At 37.5% G+C, this 17,552-nt stretch overlaps 1 protein-coding gene across 2 annotated transcripts in view; it reads right to left on the reverse strand.

Annotated features, from left to right (window-relative positions):
- The window catches only part of LOC126284404 (2-oxoglutarate dehydrogenase complex component E1-like), a 175,082-nt gene that overhangs the window by 16,469 nt on the left and 141,061 nt on the right, over positions 1–17,552 (reverse strand). For both annotated transcript variants that reach the window (XM_049983309.1, XM_049983310.1), the window contains exons 15-16: positions 12,554–12,676; positions 5,126–5,289 (exon numbers count right to left, since the gene is read on the reverse strand). In XM_049983309.1, the coding sequence (XP_049839266.1) occupies positions 5,126–5,289; positions 12,554–12,676 (287 nt within the window). The remainder of the gene's footprint in view (positions 1–5,125; positions 5,290–12,553; positions 12,677–17,552) is intronic.

Below are 17,552 nucleotides of genomic sequence, written 5' to 3' on the forward strand. Positions count from 1 at the left end.
TAGTTTTTAAAGACAGGTTAAAAATTTTTGCCAAGGGGTTTGCCATGTGGTGAGCACTTGCTTTAATATGAAATTAGGTACATCATAAAGACCACTTGACATTTTATTGCTTAATGATTTAATTTTACTTATAATTTCATTGGGGTTTGTTTCATAAACATACATAGACGCATTCAAGATCACTGACTTGCTGGAGAAACCTTGTACTGGTCCTTGACAGTGTAATTCAGTGAGGTCTTCAGCTAGTGAAGTGAAGTATTCATTGAATTTTTCCACATCTGAATTTGGGTAAAAGGAAAAAGAAGGCGTATCAAAAATGGTTACATACTAGAACTCAGGTAGACAGAGAAAGTTATGTTGAAGAAAGAAACAAAGCCAAACAGATAATTGCAGCATCCAAGAAGAAATCTTGGGAAGACTTTGGAACCAGGCTGGAAAACCATTCTGGAGTATAATTAGCAATCTTTGAAAGGGAGGTAAGAAGGAAATGACAAGTATTTTGGACAGGTCAGGAAAATTGCTGGTGAATCCTTTGGATGCCTTGGGCAGATGGAGGGAATATTTTGAAGAGTTGCTCAATGTAGGTGAAAATACGATCAGTAATGTGGGTTTAGGCCTCTTAGAGGTTGTCAGGACCAGATCTTTAGCTTATGGCAAATGATGGAGAAGTGTTATGAGTGGAACAGGGAATTGTATCTATGCTTTATAGATCTAGAAAAGGCATATGACCGGGTTCCTAGGAGGAAGTTATTGTCTTTTCTACGAGATTATGGAATAGGAGACAAATTTTTGCAAGCAATTAAAGGTCTTTACATGGATAGTCAGGCAGCAGTTAGAGTTGACGGTAAATTGAGTTCATGGTTCAGAGTAGTTTCAGGGGTAAGGCAAGGCTGCAACCTGTCTCCACTGTTGTTCATATTATTTATGGATCATATGTTGAAAACAATAGACTGGCTGGGTGAGATTAAGATATGTGAACACAAAATAAGCAGTCTTGCATATGCGGATGACTTAGTTGTGATGGCAGATTCGATTGAAAGTTTGCAAAGTAATATTTCAGAGCTAGATCAGAAATGTAAGAACTTTGGTATGAAGATTAGCATCTCCAAAACGAAAGTAATGTCAGTGGGGAAAAAATATAAACGGATTGAGTGCCAAATAGGAGGAACAAAGTTAGAACAAGTAGACAGTTTCAAGTACTTAGTATGCATATTCTCACAGGATGGCAACATAGTGAAAGAACTGGAAGCGAGGTGTAGCAAAGCTAATGCAGTGAGCGATCAGCTACTATCTACTCCCTTCTGTAAGAAGGAAGTCAGTACCAAGACTAAGTTATCTGTGCACCATTCAATCTTTTGCCCAACTTTGTTGTATGGGAGCGAAAGCTGGGTGGATTCAGGTTACTTTATCAACAAGGTTGAGGTTACGGATATGAAAGTAGCTAGGATGATTGCAGGTTCTAGTAGATGGGAACAATAGCAGGAGGGTGTCCACAATGAGAAAATCAAAGAAAAACTGGGAATGAACTCTATAGATGTAGCAGTCAGGGCGAACAGGCTTAGATGGTGGTGTCATGTTACACGCATGGGAGAAACAAGGTTACCCAAGAGACTCATGGGTTCAGCAGTAGAGGGTAGGAGGAGGAGTCGGGGCAGACCAAGGAGAAGGTACCTGGATTCGGTTAAGAATGATTTTGAAGTAATAGGTTTAACATCAGAAGAGACTCACAATGGCTCTGAACACTATGGGACTTAACATCTGTGGTCATCAGCCCCCTAGAACTTAGAACTACTTAAACCTAACTAACCTAAGGACATCACACACATCCATGCCCGAGGCAGGATTTGAACCTGCGACTGTAGCAGTCCCGCAGTTCCGGACTGAGTGCCTAGAACCGCAAGACCACCGCTGCCGGCTTCAGAAGAGGCACCAATGTTAGCACTGAATAGGGGATCATGGAGGAATTTTATAAGGGGGCTATGTTCCAGACTGAATGCCGAAAGGCATAATCAGTCTTAAATGATGATGATGATAAATGATGATGATGCTGATAAATGATGATGATGATGATGAATTTTGGTCTGTGACTTTTGAGCCTTCTAGTGTTAATGATACATTCTTATTCTTTGGAGCTGGACTACAAGTTTCTTTCTTTATAACTCTCCATGAGTATCTCACTTTGTTAGATGAGTTTCTTATGAAATTGTCATTCCACATAATTTTTGCCTCTTTGACTACTCTACCATAGCTTCTTGTGTAGGCTTTTGAACAATCTGCGAACTCTCAGGTTACTCTATATTTCTTACAACAGTACTGCAAAAATCTGTTTCTCTCACTGGAAATTTTTATACCTTTAGTTACTGACTATTATTGTTAGATTTTACTGTTTACACTACTTTTGGAAATGCTACATTAAAATAGTGAAGAAAGAGGCTCTGAAAACTCGTGTACATGCTATCAACATTGTTCTGAGTGGCGATGCTTTCCCAGGTTTCCTTCATCAGTAAGACATCAAAAATTCTAATGTTATCTTCAGAAAAGGTTCTTTTTTCAACTACTTTTTCGGAACTATTACTACTTTGTAATTTGTATCTGATATGAATATTTGCTCAATAATGGAATTTGTGCATTCTGTTAATCTTGTTGGGCAGTGTATTGTGGGGATCATATTGAACCTGTTGGTCATATTTATCAAAGCATCTCTGTTGCTGCTGTCTTTTGAAAAATCAATACTGAAATCCTCACAAAGCACTATTTTCATATTTAGTGTACTGGTCCTGTTCAGCAGAATCTCTAGTTTATTCATGAAGACTGGCAGGTTTCCATTTGGTGCTCTATACATGATAATAACTATGAAATTAAGCTCTGGCAGTTTAGTAATGGAAAGTTCAAAGTCTTTTTCGATTGGGTCAATATAACTTACTGACATCGCAGAACTTTATTTGTTCTTTCACAAAGATAGCAGAGCTACCATGTTTGGAAAACTCTCAGCTAAAATGACTTGCTAATCTATATCCTGAGATTGAGGTTAATTTTACTTTGTCCTTTCATGGCCAATGTTCAGTAATGCAAATTATGTCTACATTTAGTGCATACTGGAGTGGTGCTTCCAACATGGAAATTTTATTTTTGAGTGACTGAACATTATGGTGTAGTATAGAAAAATCTGGGTATTTAGGAACTTTAGTTGAAACGGTTTCTGATTCTTTATCTAATGGCATTTCTAATACAGCACTTACCCTAAAAAATGTTCAGTATCTTTCTTGTGTGTGGCTTCTGTTTGCTGGTGGCAATCAGCTGGTGAGTTAACTTCTGGAGCTTGTATGAGTTTTGCTTCATCCACATCTGCCCTCTTCAGTTTAACCCATTTTGTAATTTTTGTTTGGCTGACAACTTTATTATTTGTTTCTCCCCTAATTGGTTTAAATCACTTGGTAATTTGCGTTTGGTCAATGGAACAGCTTGTAACTCTTCTAAAGCACTTCGTAATCTCCGTTTGTTTGTCACTTATACTTTTTTCTTCACTCTTCTTCGAGATATGATATTTTTTTCGACAAGTAATTTCTTTCCCGGCGTATTTAAATGAAGTCCATGGACTGTATGGAACCTTTGCTCCAATATGTTTATATCTACAATATCGACATTCTTAAAGTTAGTGCATATTTCAGTGATACACTCATTTGCAACATTAATTTCGCAGTTCACACATGACCAGGGTGGTAAATCATGGCGATGTGGGATGTTCACCATGAGTACATTTGTATGGGTTAAATTATTTAAACATTTTCTCATTTCTGTAATAACCTTGTGTGTCTAGTTTCTATAGATGTTGTTTGATCCTCCTATTAAAATGGTGAAATCATCTTTACTCAAACTAGTTATGTCAGTTGATGCTGTTAGATCCGTTATTTCACTCAACAGAGCCCCTGGCTTTATGAAACCAGATGCCTTGAAACTACCTGTTCTCGTCAACATTGCAGAAGTTTCACAGTTGTGACAATCACCTAACACACAGATTGTTTTGTGTTTCACATTTTTCGTAACCAGAGGACTTTAGGTTCTTCTTCTCACCTGACTAGTGTTGTCTTTTTGCAGCACGTGTTCTAAAGGTTCTTCAGTTTGCAGTTTCACTCGAGATACATTTTTCAACATAGTTTCCTTTGTTGCATTTAAGTCTGTGTTAGTGTAGGTGTTCGCATTTATTTTTGGAGTTTTTACAATATCTCCTGATGCAGTATTTTCACTGTTTGACCTACTTAAAACAAGCAACAGTTTGGCAACAGTTTGCCTACCTCGGTTTCCAACTTTTCAACCTTTTCCGACATGTTCACTGAATCTATGGCAGAAAGCACTTCAAAAGTGTTTTTTACACTAAATTTTCACTGTCTTTCAGATCTTTTACCTTCTGAGTGTACCTTCCTTCAGTCATTATCTTCCATTTTTCCGAGACTGAGTCTTCCTTTCTTCATTAGCGTCTCACGTTTTTCAGATTGTAGTTTACTTATTTCCACCTTTTGAGCATTGACTGTAAACTGTAGACTGGATATCCATTCATTCAACTTCAGTATTTCATTCTTACAACTTGCACACATTTTCCTTTTACTACTGAAATTTACGTTCGACTTGGCTACCATCTTCCCTTTCCTTTCCTTTGTTTATTCAAAAATTGTGTGTAATGCAGTAAACTACTGTCATCTTGATGTCCCAACTTTCCCAGAAAATTTCCAAGAAGGAGAAAAAAGTTTAAAACACTTTAACAGGTGTTGTCATCTAACAGAGCTGAAAATAAATTTAACATCATACTAATTCAGAGCCCTTTCCTGAACACACACTGATTGGTTTTTGATAAATGTGACACACGTTTTTAAAATATAACAAGTAACAAATTTTCAGTTAAAATGTGTACGCCACTTCATTTAAAAAGATGTAAAGTTATCAAATTTTACAAATAACAAAGGTAAACTATTATGAAATTATCTCCCAGCAGCAACAAGGAATACAACATTTTTTTAATCAGCATAAACAATGGATTCAATTACAAAATTCCCTTGCATACTTTTTGTTTATTACAATAAAGAAATTTATTTACCCTTTTCTAGACTAATAAAATATGTATTTAATCTACCTGAGAAATTGCGTTTCTTCAGTCATTTCATCAAAACTTGACCTGGCCTCAGGATGACGCAAGAGTGACTTTGGAGTCATCAAAATGAGGGGCTTGCGAAATGGAAGGGCTATCTGCCGACGGAGAATGTGGAAGTAGTTGGCTGGTGTTGAGCAGTTTGCTACCTGTTATAGGTGAAACAATATCCAGCTTTATATTTGAGGTCGGGAAACATTCCACATGGGAATATATATATATATATATATATATAAAACAAAGATGCTGTAACTTACCAAACGAGAAAGTGCTGGTAGATAGGCACAATAAACAATACTTACCTTAGAGGGAAAAAGGCGCGCACACACACACACACACACACACACACACACACACACACACACACACACACACACACACACACACGGATGGATGGATAGATAGATAGATAGATAGATAGATAGATATGTGTGTGTGTGTGTGTGTGTGTGTGTGTGGCGAGTGTATACCTGTCCCTTTTTCCCCCTAAGGTAAGTCTTTCTGAGAGTCTTCTTATTTACATTCAATACCAGATACCAAGCACGCTGAGATTGTAGCCACAATCTCAGTTGATAAGATCTTCCCTAGTGTGAATTTTGATAGCCTCCCTTATAACGCTGTCCCAATATATGGAGGTCTGAAAAACGATCTAGGTACGCTCATAGTCCATCTAGTGTTTCTTGGACAAACAGTGCTCTGCTACCACCGACTTGTCTGATCACTGAAATAATGTGCCCATTGGACACTATGAACTGGCAGTATACTTGTGGACTGTTCGAGCAATATGAAGAAAAGTTTTCCAATTGCTTCATGTTGCAAAAGCATCAGTAGCAGCAGACATGAGAGGCTAGTCTCAGTTTTGCGATCAGTAAATCCTTGTCAGTTTTATATGTGATTTGATGTAATGTAATATAATAAACATAACGTAAAAGTATTTCACTACATTCTGAGTATGTTATTTGTTGTAATAAATATAAAAAAACCATCAGCTGTAAGTTTATCTGCAATTTATTTTACAGGCTGCTGGTTTCAGTGGTTTAATATGCCATCATCAGGCTCTCTATTCTAGATAGTGCGAGAGAGGCATCCACTATCTAGAATAGACACCCTGGTGAAGGTGTATTATATCACTGAAACTGATAGCCTATAAAATAAACTGGAGATGACCTTACAGCTGGTGTTTTTTTACATACGTATCGGCTGCTGTCCCACCATCCACAATACCAAAAATGGATGCATTCAAGTTATACTTTTGCTAGCGAGCAGGTTACAAAGTGCATAGTATAAAAATTCAGCCCAGAAAATATCTTAAATGGAGAAACTATATTAGAACTGAATTCAACAATCAGCAAGGTAAGTAAGCCACAACAACTGATCACTTTCTACCCAAAAAAGTTATGATTCATGGCAGTAAATGTCAAACTACATACATCATCAAAATCATCACTAAACTCATTACATGCATTTTGGGATTAATGTAGGATGCATTAACACCATAATGCTTTAATATTTATGCAACTGTGATTTAGCACATTAGAAACGCAATAAATTTCTAACTTAATGTTTATCTCAGCCTTCCTCTCAAATCTCTGTTTCATGGATGTGTGTTAACAAGCAAAGTTTGATAAATAGAAAGACTCCTAGAGTTCAGACGAAACTCTCAAAAAATAGAAAAATTTGATGCATACAAAGCATATACTGTTTATTGTAGTTTCCCATATGATGAATACGTGTGAGCGACCCCAGAGATACTTTATCTCAAATGCTGCAGCCTGACAGTGGTTTTATTAATGAGGTGTGATACATAAATATGAAAGATATGAAGCACAGAAGCTCAGAAGAAGATTGGGAGGAAGTGGAGAGGAAGAGGGTGGCTACAACTAGATGGTCAAGCCTTCCATTGGACATAGTTCGACAGTGACCATTTAATTGTGTGGGCAGCATATGTGTACATAATATTGTACAGAATATTATGATGTGTTTGCAACAGAAATGACATTTGAAAAAGTTCAGAGGCTGTTCATTGCTTCAACCAAAGAAATTTGAAAATCGTGAAATATGAAAATTGGCGACGGACTACTTCTCCAGATCAAGGACACATGTTTGAACAGAATTAAATGCTAAACATTTTTACAAATGGATTAAAGCAATCAGAAAATGACAGAAATGTACAAAAAACAAATTATTGCAGAAGACAAAAATAATTTTTATCTGATGCATTGAGAGAATGCTCGCAAAAATGGAGGACAAGTTAAGAATAGGAAATCCAATTTGTCTGTAGTGTAAGAGAGAGAGAATATTAGTGTACAGATAATTGTCTGGCGTGCATCTCTGTACAGAAATGAAATGTGGATGACAAACAGTTCAGAAATTAAGAGAATATAAGCATTTGTGATGTGGTGCTACAAGAAAATACTATTAGAGTGGATGACTAGACTGCGTAATTAATGAGGATGTACTGAAACAGAATTGAATTTGGTGAAAAAAAATTATTGCACAAATTGACTGACACAGCCACAAGAAAGTACCATTCCAACAATGTGGTTCTCTGAAAACCTTTCTCTATGCATACAGTGTGGAAAGGAACTAAGATAATCCTTGCTAGAGCAGCAGGTAATGAGTTAGGTGCAATTAAAAACATTTTAAATATTACTCTTTCAGCTCTTAGAGGAATCTTCAATTTCACTCTCATTTGTAGTACATGACCTAATGAGTGGAAATAATGCTTAATTCGACCAATACCCAAGAGTGACAATTCAAACTCACTGGGTGACTATAGTTGGCTCAACATACTACCATCAGTACCTACAGACTAGGAGTATACTTCTAATGAACAGCTGAAAGAATACCTCAAATTTTTATGTCTCTATAAATATCAATTGGTTTTTGAAAATATAGACTAAGAGTATAGATAAAAAATATGCTCAAAAATTGGCAACAGGAGACCACAAACATAAAAAGGTGTTGAAATATGCAAGCTTTCGGAACCAGTGGCTCCTTCTGGCTGAAGAGCTGAAAGGAAAGGAAGAAGGTTGAAGGAAAGTACCCAGTGCTGTCCCAAACAATCAGTCTTTCCTTCTCATCCTGTTTAGTAAGTCTCCTCTGACTTGTGGTTCTGTGCAACTTTTCTGAGTTCTATTCATGTCCTAAACCTCACCAGTCCTTTTCCTTCACCCCTCTTCTCATTTAATTCAATTGCATTCAATTACCTTTGTTTTACTTTTGTTGGTGTTCACCTTATATCCACCTTTCAAGACAATGTCCATTCTATTCAACTGCACTCTCTTTGCTGTCTCTAACAGAATTACAATGTCATCTGCAAACCTCAAAGTTTTTATTTCTTCCGCCAATTCCTTTTCTAAATTTTTCTTTGGTTTCTTTACTGCTTTCTAAATGTAAAAGTTGAACAACATTGGGGGGTAGGATCAATCATGTCATACAGCTGCTTCTCTTTTCTCTAATGGTCTCTTAATTTTCCTGTAGAAGGTATTAATCATTCCTCTAGTGAAATATGCTTCTAAATTCTTACATTTGTCCTCAACCATTACTGCTTTGCCATTTTGCAATCCTGTCAATCTCAGTTTGTAAATGTTTGTATTCCCTTTCACCTGCTTAATTTGCTATATTTTTATATTTTCTCCTTTCATCAATCAAATTCAATATTTCCTGTGTTATCCAAGGATTTCTACGAGGCTTTGTTTTTTATCTATTTGATCCCTTCCTGCCTTCATTATTTCCTCTCTTTATGCTATCGATTTGTCTTCTTCAGTACTCCTTTCCCCTGTTCTAGTCAGTTGTTTCCCAATGCTATACTATCAGCTCCATAAGACCTCTGTTTACTGAGGAGAATATTATGATTCACACAGTCAAATGCCTTAGATAGGTCACAAAAAAACATCAACTGGTGCTATTTTGTTATTTAACGCTTGTAAAATTTGGTGAGTAAAAGAGTAAATGGCATTTTCTGTTCTCTCTTTTAAAAAAAAAAAAAAAAAAAAAAAAAAAAAAAAAGAGAGAGAGAGAGAGAGAGAGAGAGAGAGAGAGAGAGAGAGAGAGAGAGAGAGAGAGAAAAGAAAAGAAAAGAAATCAAAACTGTGCCTCATTGAGAATATTAGTGTTGCTCTGATGGGATACCATTTTTGAATACATCACCTTCTCAAAATTTTTGGAAAATGATGTCAATGGTAAAATGTGTTTTGGTAGTTATTGACATCTTTCCTGTCATCTGTCTCATAGAGGTGTTTAACAATGGCATATTTCAATCTCTCTGGAAAAATTCCCCGAGTAAGTGATGCATTAAATATTTCCAAAAACACAGTGCTTATTATATGGGAATAAGTCTTTAGTTGTGATTCCTCAGTTTCTTCTGGCGTATTTGTTGCTCGAACAGTCTACGGGTATACTGCCGGTTCATAGAGTCCAACAGGCACAATATTTCGGCGATCAGACATATCGCCTTTGATGTTCTCGGCAACGATCTGCGATGATGCATACTGTTTGTCCAATATAAGTCTTCCCACACTCACAGGAAGAAGTGCATCGGGAAACCTTCCAAGCACTGACCAGAACTAAACCTACGAAGACTAACATTACCAGTAGAGAGAGGGCGGCCATTCGGGATCTAAGAGAGTGCTCCGAGATTGTTATCTTACCTCAAAAGCAATGCCACTGTTGTTCTTTCCTGTAAGGACTACATTGAGAAGACGCAGCACCTGCTAGATCACGACTCCTACAGGAAGCTCAATGCTGACTCCACGAAAAAGGTGGCGAACAAGACCAGGGCTCTACTCAAGGACACAGATCTACCAGAGGGGGACGCCAAGAAAATGTCACCTCAAGGACCTGTACCACCAAGACTTTATGGACTCCCTAAGGTCCACAAAGAGGGGGTATCTATGCGCCCGATTGTCAGCAACATTAGGACACCTACTTACTTGCTGGAAAAATATCTGGCTGAATTATTTAGCCCCTATGTAGGTAAATCCCCTCACCATATCCATAATTCTGTGGATTTCATTAAATGCCTCGACAACTTCAGATTGAAAGACACTGATATCCTAGTGAGCTTTGATGTGGTTTAATTATTTCTCAGGGTGCCTCTACAAGAGTCAGTCGAGCTTATTGGGCACAAATTTGACGAGAACACCACCGAACTCTTTAGGCATGTCTTGACCTCAATGTATTTTCTGTTTAATGGGGAAACTATGAGCAATGGGCAGCCCGCTCTTGCTGGTGGTCGCGAATTTGTACCTGGAGTACTTCGAGGAGGAAGCCTTGGCGTCATCCAATTGGAAACCTACTTGTTTCTTCTGTTATGTCAATGACACGTTCGTCATCTGGTCCCATGGTAGGGACAAGCTCCTGGATTTCCTTACACACCTAAACTCTATACATCCAAACATCAAATTCACCATGGAGACCAAAGCAGAAGGAAGATTACCATTCCTGGACATCACGGTCAAGAGAAGAGCTGATGGTACCGTGAGCTATGGTGTGTACAGGAAGAAAATACACACTGACCTGTACCTGCATGCAGACTGCTGCCACTACCCTTCTCAGAGGAATGGAGTACTATAAACACTAGTACACAGGGCGCTCAGCATCTCATACGCAGAGAATCTGCCCCAGGAATTGGAACACCTCAAAACTGTGTTCCGAAAAAAACAGGTACTCGTAATGGTAGATTAGACGTGCTCTCTGTCCCACCACCACAGTACAACCTGTGGAGACACATGAAGTCACGGAAGAAGAGGTAGCCGCTGCCTTTATTCTGTACAATGGCGGACTATTGTGAAAATCGGCCGTATATTAAAGAAACACAGAGTTAAAACGATCTTTGGCTCGTCCAATAAAACACAGGCATTACTGGGAAGTGTGAAATATGACCTCAAGGAAGGCTGACATATACCAAATTCCCTGCGAGTGTGGGAAGACTTATATCGGACAAATAGTACGCACCATCGAAGATCATTGCTGAGAACATCAAAGGCACACTCGACTGAAATATCCAAATAAGTCGGTGGTAGCAGAGCACTGTTTGTCCAAGAAACATGACATGGATTATGAGCGTTCAAGATCCTGGCTCAGACCTCTAAATATTGGGACAGTGTTATAAGGGAAGCTATCGAAATTTGCACCAGGGAAGATCTTATCAACCGAGATTGCGGCTACAATCTCAGCAAGGCTTGGGACCCGGCATTGAATGTAATTAAGAAGACTCTCAGGAAGAAGTATGAACTGGTGACCGGAGCGGACGTAGCCAGCACATTGGCACTACGACAGATTCCGACACTCATGTCTTTGCGACCGCCGGCGCATGGGCTTGGACGGTGAAGAGAGCGGCCCACAGGGGGAGGGGATTTAAATCGGCGCCTGTCCTCAGGAGCTCAGTTCATCAGCGCACCTGACGATGGCGGCATGTCTGACCACTGAAATATTGTGCCCGTTGGACACTATGAACTGGCAGTATACCTGTGGACCATTTGAGCAAGTCTTTAGTTCTCTGTTAGAAAGCTAACAAATCCAAATAAGCTTTTATTTTACAGAAAATGTGTAATTTTTCATAATTTCAGAAGAAGAAGTTGGTAAGACATTCACATGACTGGAATTTATACAAATACTTTTTCAACCTACTGCTTTGATTTTTCTCTCGAACTGATCATCCTCATATTTTCTACTCCATTTAAGAAACAATTATCTAACTTGGCGGCTATCAGTCACCGGTCACCTACAGCTCTTCCACTTAAATCAATGGTGATGTTATGTTCTGTGGCCTGCTGTCCTGTCTACACCCCATACAGACTTAAGTTTTGTGGGCATTACGCATTTCTGATACAGTGTACATTCCTTGATTTTTAATAGCTTTTCTTAGTGATTTTGAGTAGTTTTTGTAGTCCATGCCTACTGTAGGATCTTTAATTGTTCTCACCAACAAATACATCTCTCTTTTCTTTTCTGATTAGCTTATGTGAAAATTATTTTCAAATAATGATATGAATTTATCATGGAATAGATTAAATTTTACATGTGGCTCATTATAAATTTTATCTCAGGTCATCTCTTACAAAATATTCTTAGAACATCTGCCCTGGAGTCAATTATTATCTTTGATTTCCACTGAGGAGTAGCTATACTGAAAAGCACTAACTTGTTCATCCAAACTAGCTGCACCTCATGAGCAGAGAGACCAGCTGTTACTGGGTATACATTTATTTTCTTCCTTTAAGCATCATCAAAGGAAACATCATCAACTAGTGTTCTATGGTCTTTATCCACTTGTGTTGGAAAATTAACTACTGAGATCACACTATAGGATGCAAATAAGGTTTCCAGATAATTTTCACCTCAGAATACTGTAGAAAATATACATTGAATTCACTGGGAGAATTTATCTTAATTCAGGTTTTTACTCACAATCCAGTTGATATCATGTAACTGTCTAACACCAAACTCTTCACTTTCTGGTGGGAAATAATCTGGATCATCAGAAGACATCTGCAGGAACCTCTCAAGGCGAGCACTGGAATGCTCAGGCCCCTGAAACAAATGCAATACATTTAATCAAATAGAATAAATTCAAATGAGTCATATTAAAATTAAAATAACGTTTTCTTTATCTTTTATGTGAAATTCAGCAATAATAATAATTTATTAATAAGGTTAAAATATTAACTTCAGTCATTACACAGAAATTAATGACACATACAACACAGAACAAAATTATAAATGAAGAACAAAAAGGCTGCTGTAAAGGAGCATGAGGATGTAAAGAGCAACTGATAATACTTGCAGAGGTGACATATCAAGCTAAAACTAAACAAAGGTCGCTACACTATGCATACATTGATTACCAAAAAGTTTTTGATAATGTACCCCACTCATGGTTACTACAAATATTGGAAATACACAAAGTAGATCCTAAATTGATACAGTTCCTAAACATAGTAATGAAAAATTGGAAAACCACACTCAATATCCAAACAAATTCAAATAATATCACATCACAGCCAATACAGATTAAGTGTGGAATGTACCAAGGAGAGTCATTAAGTCCATTCTGATTCTGCTTTGCTCTGAACCCACTATCCAACATGCTAAATAATACAAATTATGGATATAATATTACTGGAACATACCAACACAAAATCACACATTTGCTATACATGGATGACCTAAAACTACTGGCAGCAACAAATCAGCAACTCAACCAATTACTAAAGATAACAGAAGTATTCAGTAATGATATAAATATGACTTTTGGAACAGACAAATGTAAAAGAAATAGCATAGTCAAGGGAAAACACACTAAACAAGAAGCTTACATATTGGATAACCATAGCGACTGCATAGAAGTGATGGAAAAAACAGATGCCTATAAATATCTAGGATACAGACAAAAAATAGGAATAGATCATACAAATATTAAAGAAGAACTAAAAGAAAAATATAGACAAAGACTAACAAAAATACTGAAAACAGAATTGACAGCAAGAAACAAGACAAAACCTCTAAATACTTATGCTATACCAATATCGACCTACTCATTTGGAGTAGTGGAAAGGAGTAACACTGACCTAGAAGCATTCAATACACTTACATAATCACAATGCTACAAATATTGAATACATCACATACATTCAGCAACAGAAAGATTCACATTAAGCAGAAAGGAAGGAGGAATGGGATTTATCGACATAAAAAACCTCTACATTATGGACAGGTAGACAATTTAAGATAATTACTTATAGAACAAGCAGAAACTAGCAAAATACACAAAGCAATCACTCATATAAATACATCAGCTACACCACTGCAATTTCATTACCACTTCTACAACCCTTTAGATCACATGACATCAACAAATACGAAGGAAGTACATTGGAAAAAGAAAAAACTAGATGGCAAGCACCCGTATCATCTAACACAGCCACACATCGATCAAGACGCATCCAACACATGGTTAAGAAAAGGCAATATATACAGTGAGTTGGAAGGATTCATGATTGCAATACAGGATCAAACAATAAACACCAGAGATTACAGCAAGCATATTATTAAAGATCCCAATACCACAACAGATAAATGCAGACTTTGCAAACAACAAATAGAAACAGTAGATCACATCACAAGTGGATGTACAATACTAGCAAATACAGAATACACCAGAAGACATGACAATGTAGCAAAAATAATACATCAACAACTTGTCATACAACATAAACTAATAAACAACACGTTCCCAAATACAAGTATGCACCACAAAATGTACTGGAGAATGATGAATACAAATTATACTGGAACAGAACCATTATAACAGATAAAACAACACCACATAACAAACCTAACATCATACTCACCAATAAAAAGAAGAAATTAACACAACTAATCGAAATATCCATACCCAATACAACAAATATACAGAAGAAAACAGGAGAAAAAATTGAAAAATACATCCAACTAGCTGAGGAAGTTAAGGACATGTGGCACCAGGATAAAATTGATATTATACTAATTATACTATCAACTACAGGAGTCATACCACACAATACCACCAATACATCAACGCAATACAGCTACATCCAAACGTATATACAGGATGAGTCACCTAGCATTACCACTGGATATATTTCGTAAACCACATCAAATACTGATGAACCGATTCCACAGACCAAACATGAGGAGAGGGGCTAGTGTAATTGTTTAATACAAACCATACAAAAATACACAAAACTACTTTTTTTTAAATGGATCCACGTTAGTTTTGTTAGCACATCTGAACATATAAACAAATATGTAATCAGTGCCGTTTGTTGCAGTGTAAAATGTTAATTACATCCGGAGATATTGTAACCTAAAGTTGACGCTTGAAACCTCCAACGTTCAGTTGTGTGTTGTAACAAACACGGGCCACAGTCGGCGAGCAGCTGCAACATACATCGCATTTCTACAGAATGATCTGCCAACATTGCTCGAAAATGTCCCACTGGAAACATGCCAACGTATGTGGTATCAGCATGATGGTGCACCTGCACATTCCGCAATTAACATCAGGCTGACACTTGACAGGATGTTCGACGGGTGTTTCATAGGATGTGGAGGATGCATAAATTGGTCAGCTCGTTCTTCTGATCTTACACCTCTGGACTTCTTCTTGTGGGGTACGTTAAAGGACAATGTGCCTACAACCCCTGAGGATATGAAACAATGTATTGTGGCAGCCTGTGGCGACATTACACCAGATGTACTGCAGCGTGTACCACATTCATTACACCAGAGATTGCAATTGTGTGCAGCAAATGATGGCCACCACATTGAACATCTATTGGCCTGACATGTCGGGATGCACTCTATTCCACTCCGTAATTGAAAACGGAAACCACGTGTGTATGTGTACCTCACCCCTCATGGTAACATACATGTGCATCAGTGAAAAAGACCAATAAAAAGGTGTTAGCATGTGGACATAATGTGCTGTTCCAGTCTCTTTTGTACCTAACGTCCATCACCGTTCCCTTTGGATCCCTACGTAATTTGGTGCTCTCCGATACACACAATCGAACAGCGGAGGAGTGGTAGTCAAGCATCAACTTTAGGTTACAATATCTCCGGATGTAATTAACATTTTACAATACAACAAACGGCACTGATTACGTATTTGTTTATATGTTCAGATGTGCTAACAAAACTAACGGTGTTCCATTAAAAAAAAAAAACGTAGGTTTGTGTTAAAAACCATACTTCCGTGCATTTTTTAATGGTTTGTATTAACCAATTACACTAGCCCCTCTCCTCACATTTGGTCTGTGAAAAGAAGTAATAATAATAATATATTTTCAAGCTCAGTCCAGAGACATAATAAATTTCTACAACAGTTACTAGGAAAGCCCACATTGTTATATACTATGACAGGCACACTCAGTGCTGCTTTTAGCCATTTTTGTGCACTTTTCAGTAACCATTAATTTTAAGGCTATCAGAAGCAGCCATATTATCTCTGGCACTGTATCTACAGTTAATCTGCCAAATAAATTTACAGTTTCCCATGCAAAGTACTATGTGAAGTTTAAAGAAGTGGTGTTAGAGATAAGTAATGGAAGCAGAACCTTTAAATATGTTCAGATTCTCCTAGCCCCTTCAGAGTACTTGGAAAATGTATGTAACAACAAATGAGTTAAAAAAATCCAGATAATCTTCTCGTTATGGTGTCAAGAAATATGTACTTATGTACTTTTAATATGCGTATCAGGGCATGGGAGATTTCATGACTATGAACAAGCTGATAGTGCACCCAGACACATCACTGAACTACACATAATGATATTGTGTGGCATTTCATCACACATTATTGCTGCCCTCCTTTGAAGAGCCAAATCTCACTGCAAAATTAGAATACCAAAAGTTGGACCACACAAAACAAGAATCTACACCAGGTGGGGAAAAAAAAAAAAAAAAAAAAAAAAAAAAAAAACGCCACTGTGGGCATTATTCAAGTAAAACTGGAGGAAAGAGACTGCACTAACAAGAATAATGAATAGTACACTTTACACTTCCCTATAGTAGAGGATCACAGCCACATGCTATGGCACAGTGCAGAGATGAAGATACTTCATATCAATTTATAAACTTTGCACCATTCCATTGACACACGGAGTGAAGGAAAAATTACTTCTGTATGCCTCAGTACACATACTAATCTCTTATCTTATTCTCATGGCCCTTATTAGATACATATAATGGATGAAACAGAACTCTTGCAAGCTGCCTTCTCTGAATTTACTCAAAACAAGTTCATGAGATCCATGTTAGTTCCCTTCGCATTTCCATTATATTTTTATATGGGTTGTACTGACACTGTTGTTGTTGCCATTGCCAGTCTATATTTTATATCCTCTCTACTTTGACTATCATCAGTTGTTTTGCTCCCCAAATAGCAAAACTCCTTTACTACTTTAAGTGTCTCATTTCCTAACCTAATTCCCTCAGCATCACCCAAATTAATTCGGCTACATTCCATTATCCTCGTTTTGCTTTTGTTGATGTTCATCTTATATCCTCCTCTCAAGACACTATCCATTCTGTTGAACTGCTCTCCTAAGTCCTTTGCTGTCTGACAGAATTACAATGTCATCGGCGAACCTCAAAGTTTTTATTTCTTATAGTTAAAACATAATGATTCCCTGCTAATGTTTTGTTCTATGGCTCGCAGATATTTAGACCAATTAACTCTACTGGTTTTGATGCCTCTGGTACTGTTGCAATGGAATTCTTGCATGTGTCACATCCACTCACTGCGCACACGGCACACAATTTGCTACGTATTGTTCCACAATCTTTCTCCAAATGTGCCAAAAAATCGTTCTGCTACTCGTCTTCCCATTACTCGACAACCACCATGCCCTGAGAGCACATGATC

Source organism: Schistocerca gregaria, chromosome 8, assembly GCF_023897955.1.
Source record: "Schistocerca gregaria isolate iqSchGreg1 chromosome 8, iqSchGreg1.2, whole genome shotgun sequence".
Classification (NCBI taxonomy): domain Eukaryota; kingdom Metazoa; phylum Arthropoda; class Insecta; order Orthoptera; family Acrididae; genus Schistocerca; species Schistocerca gregaria.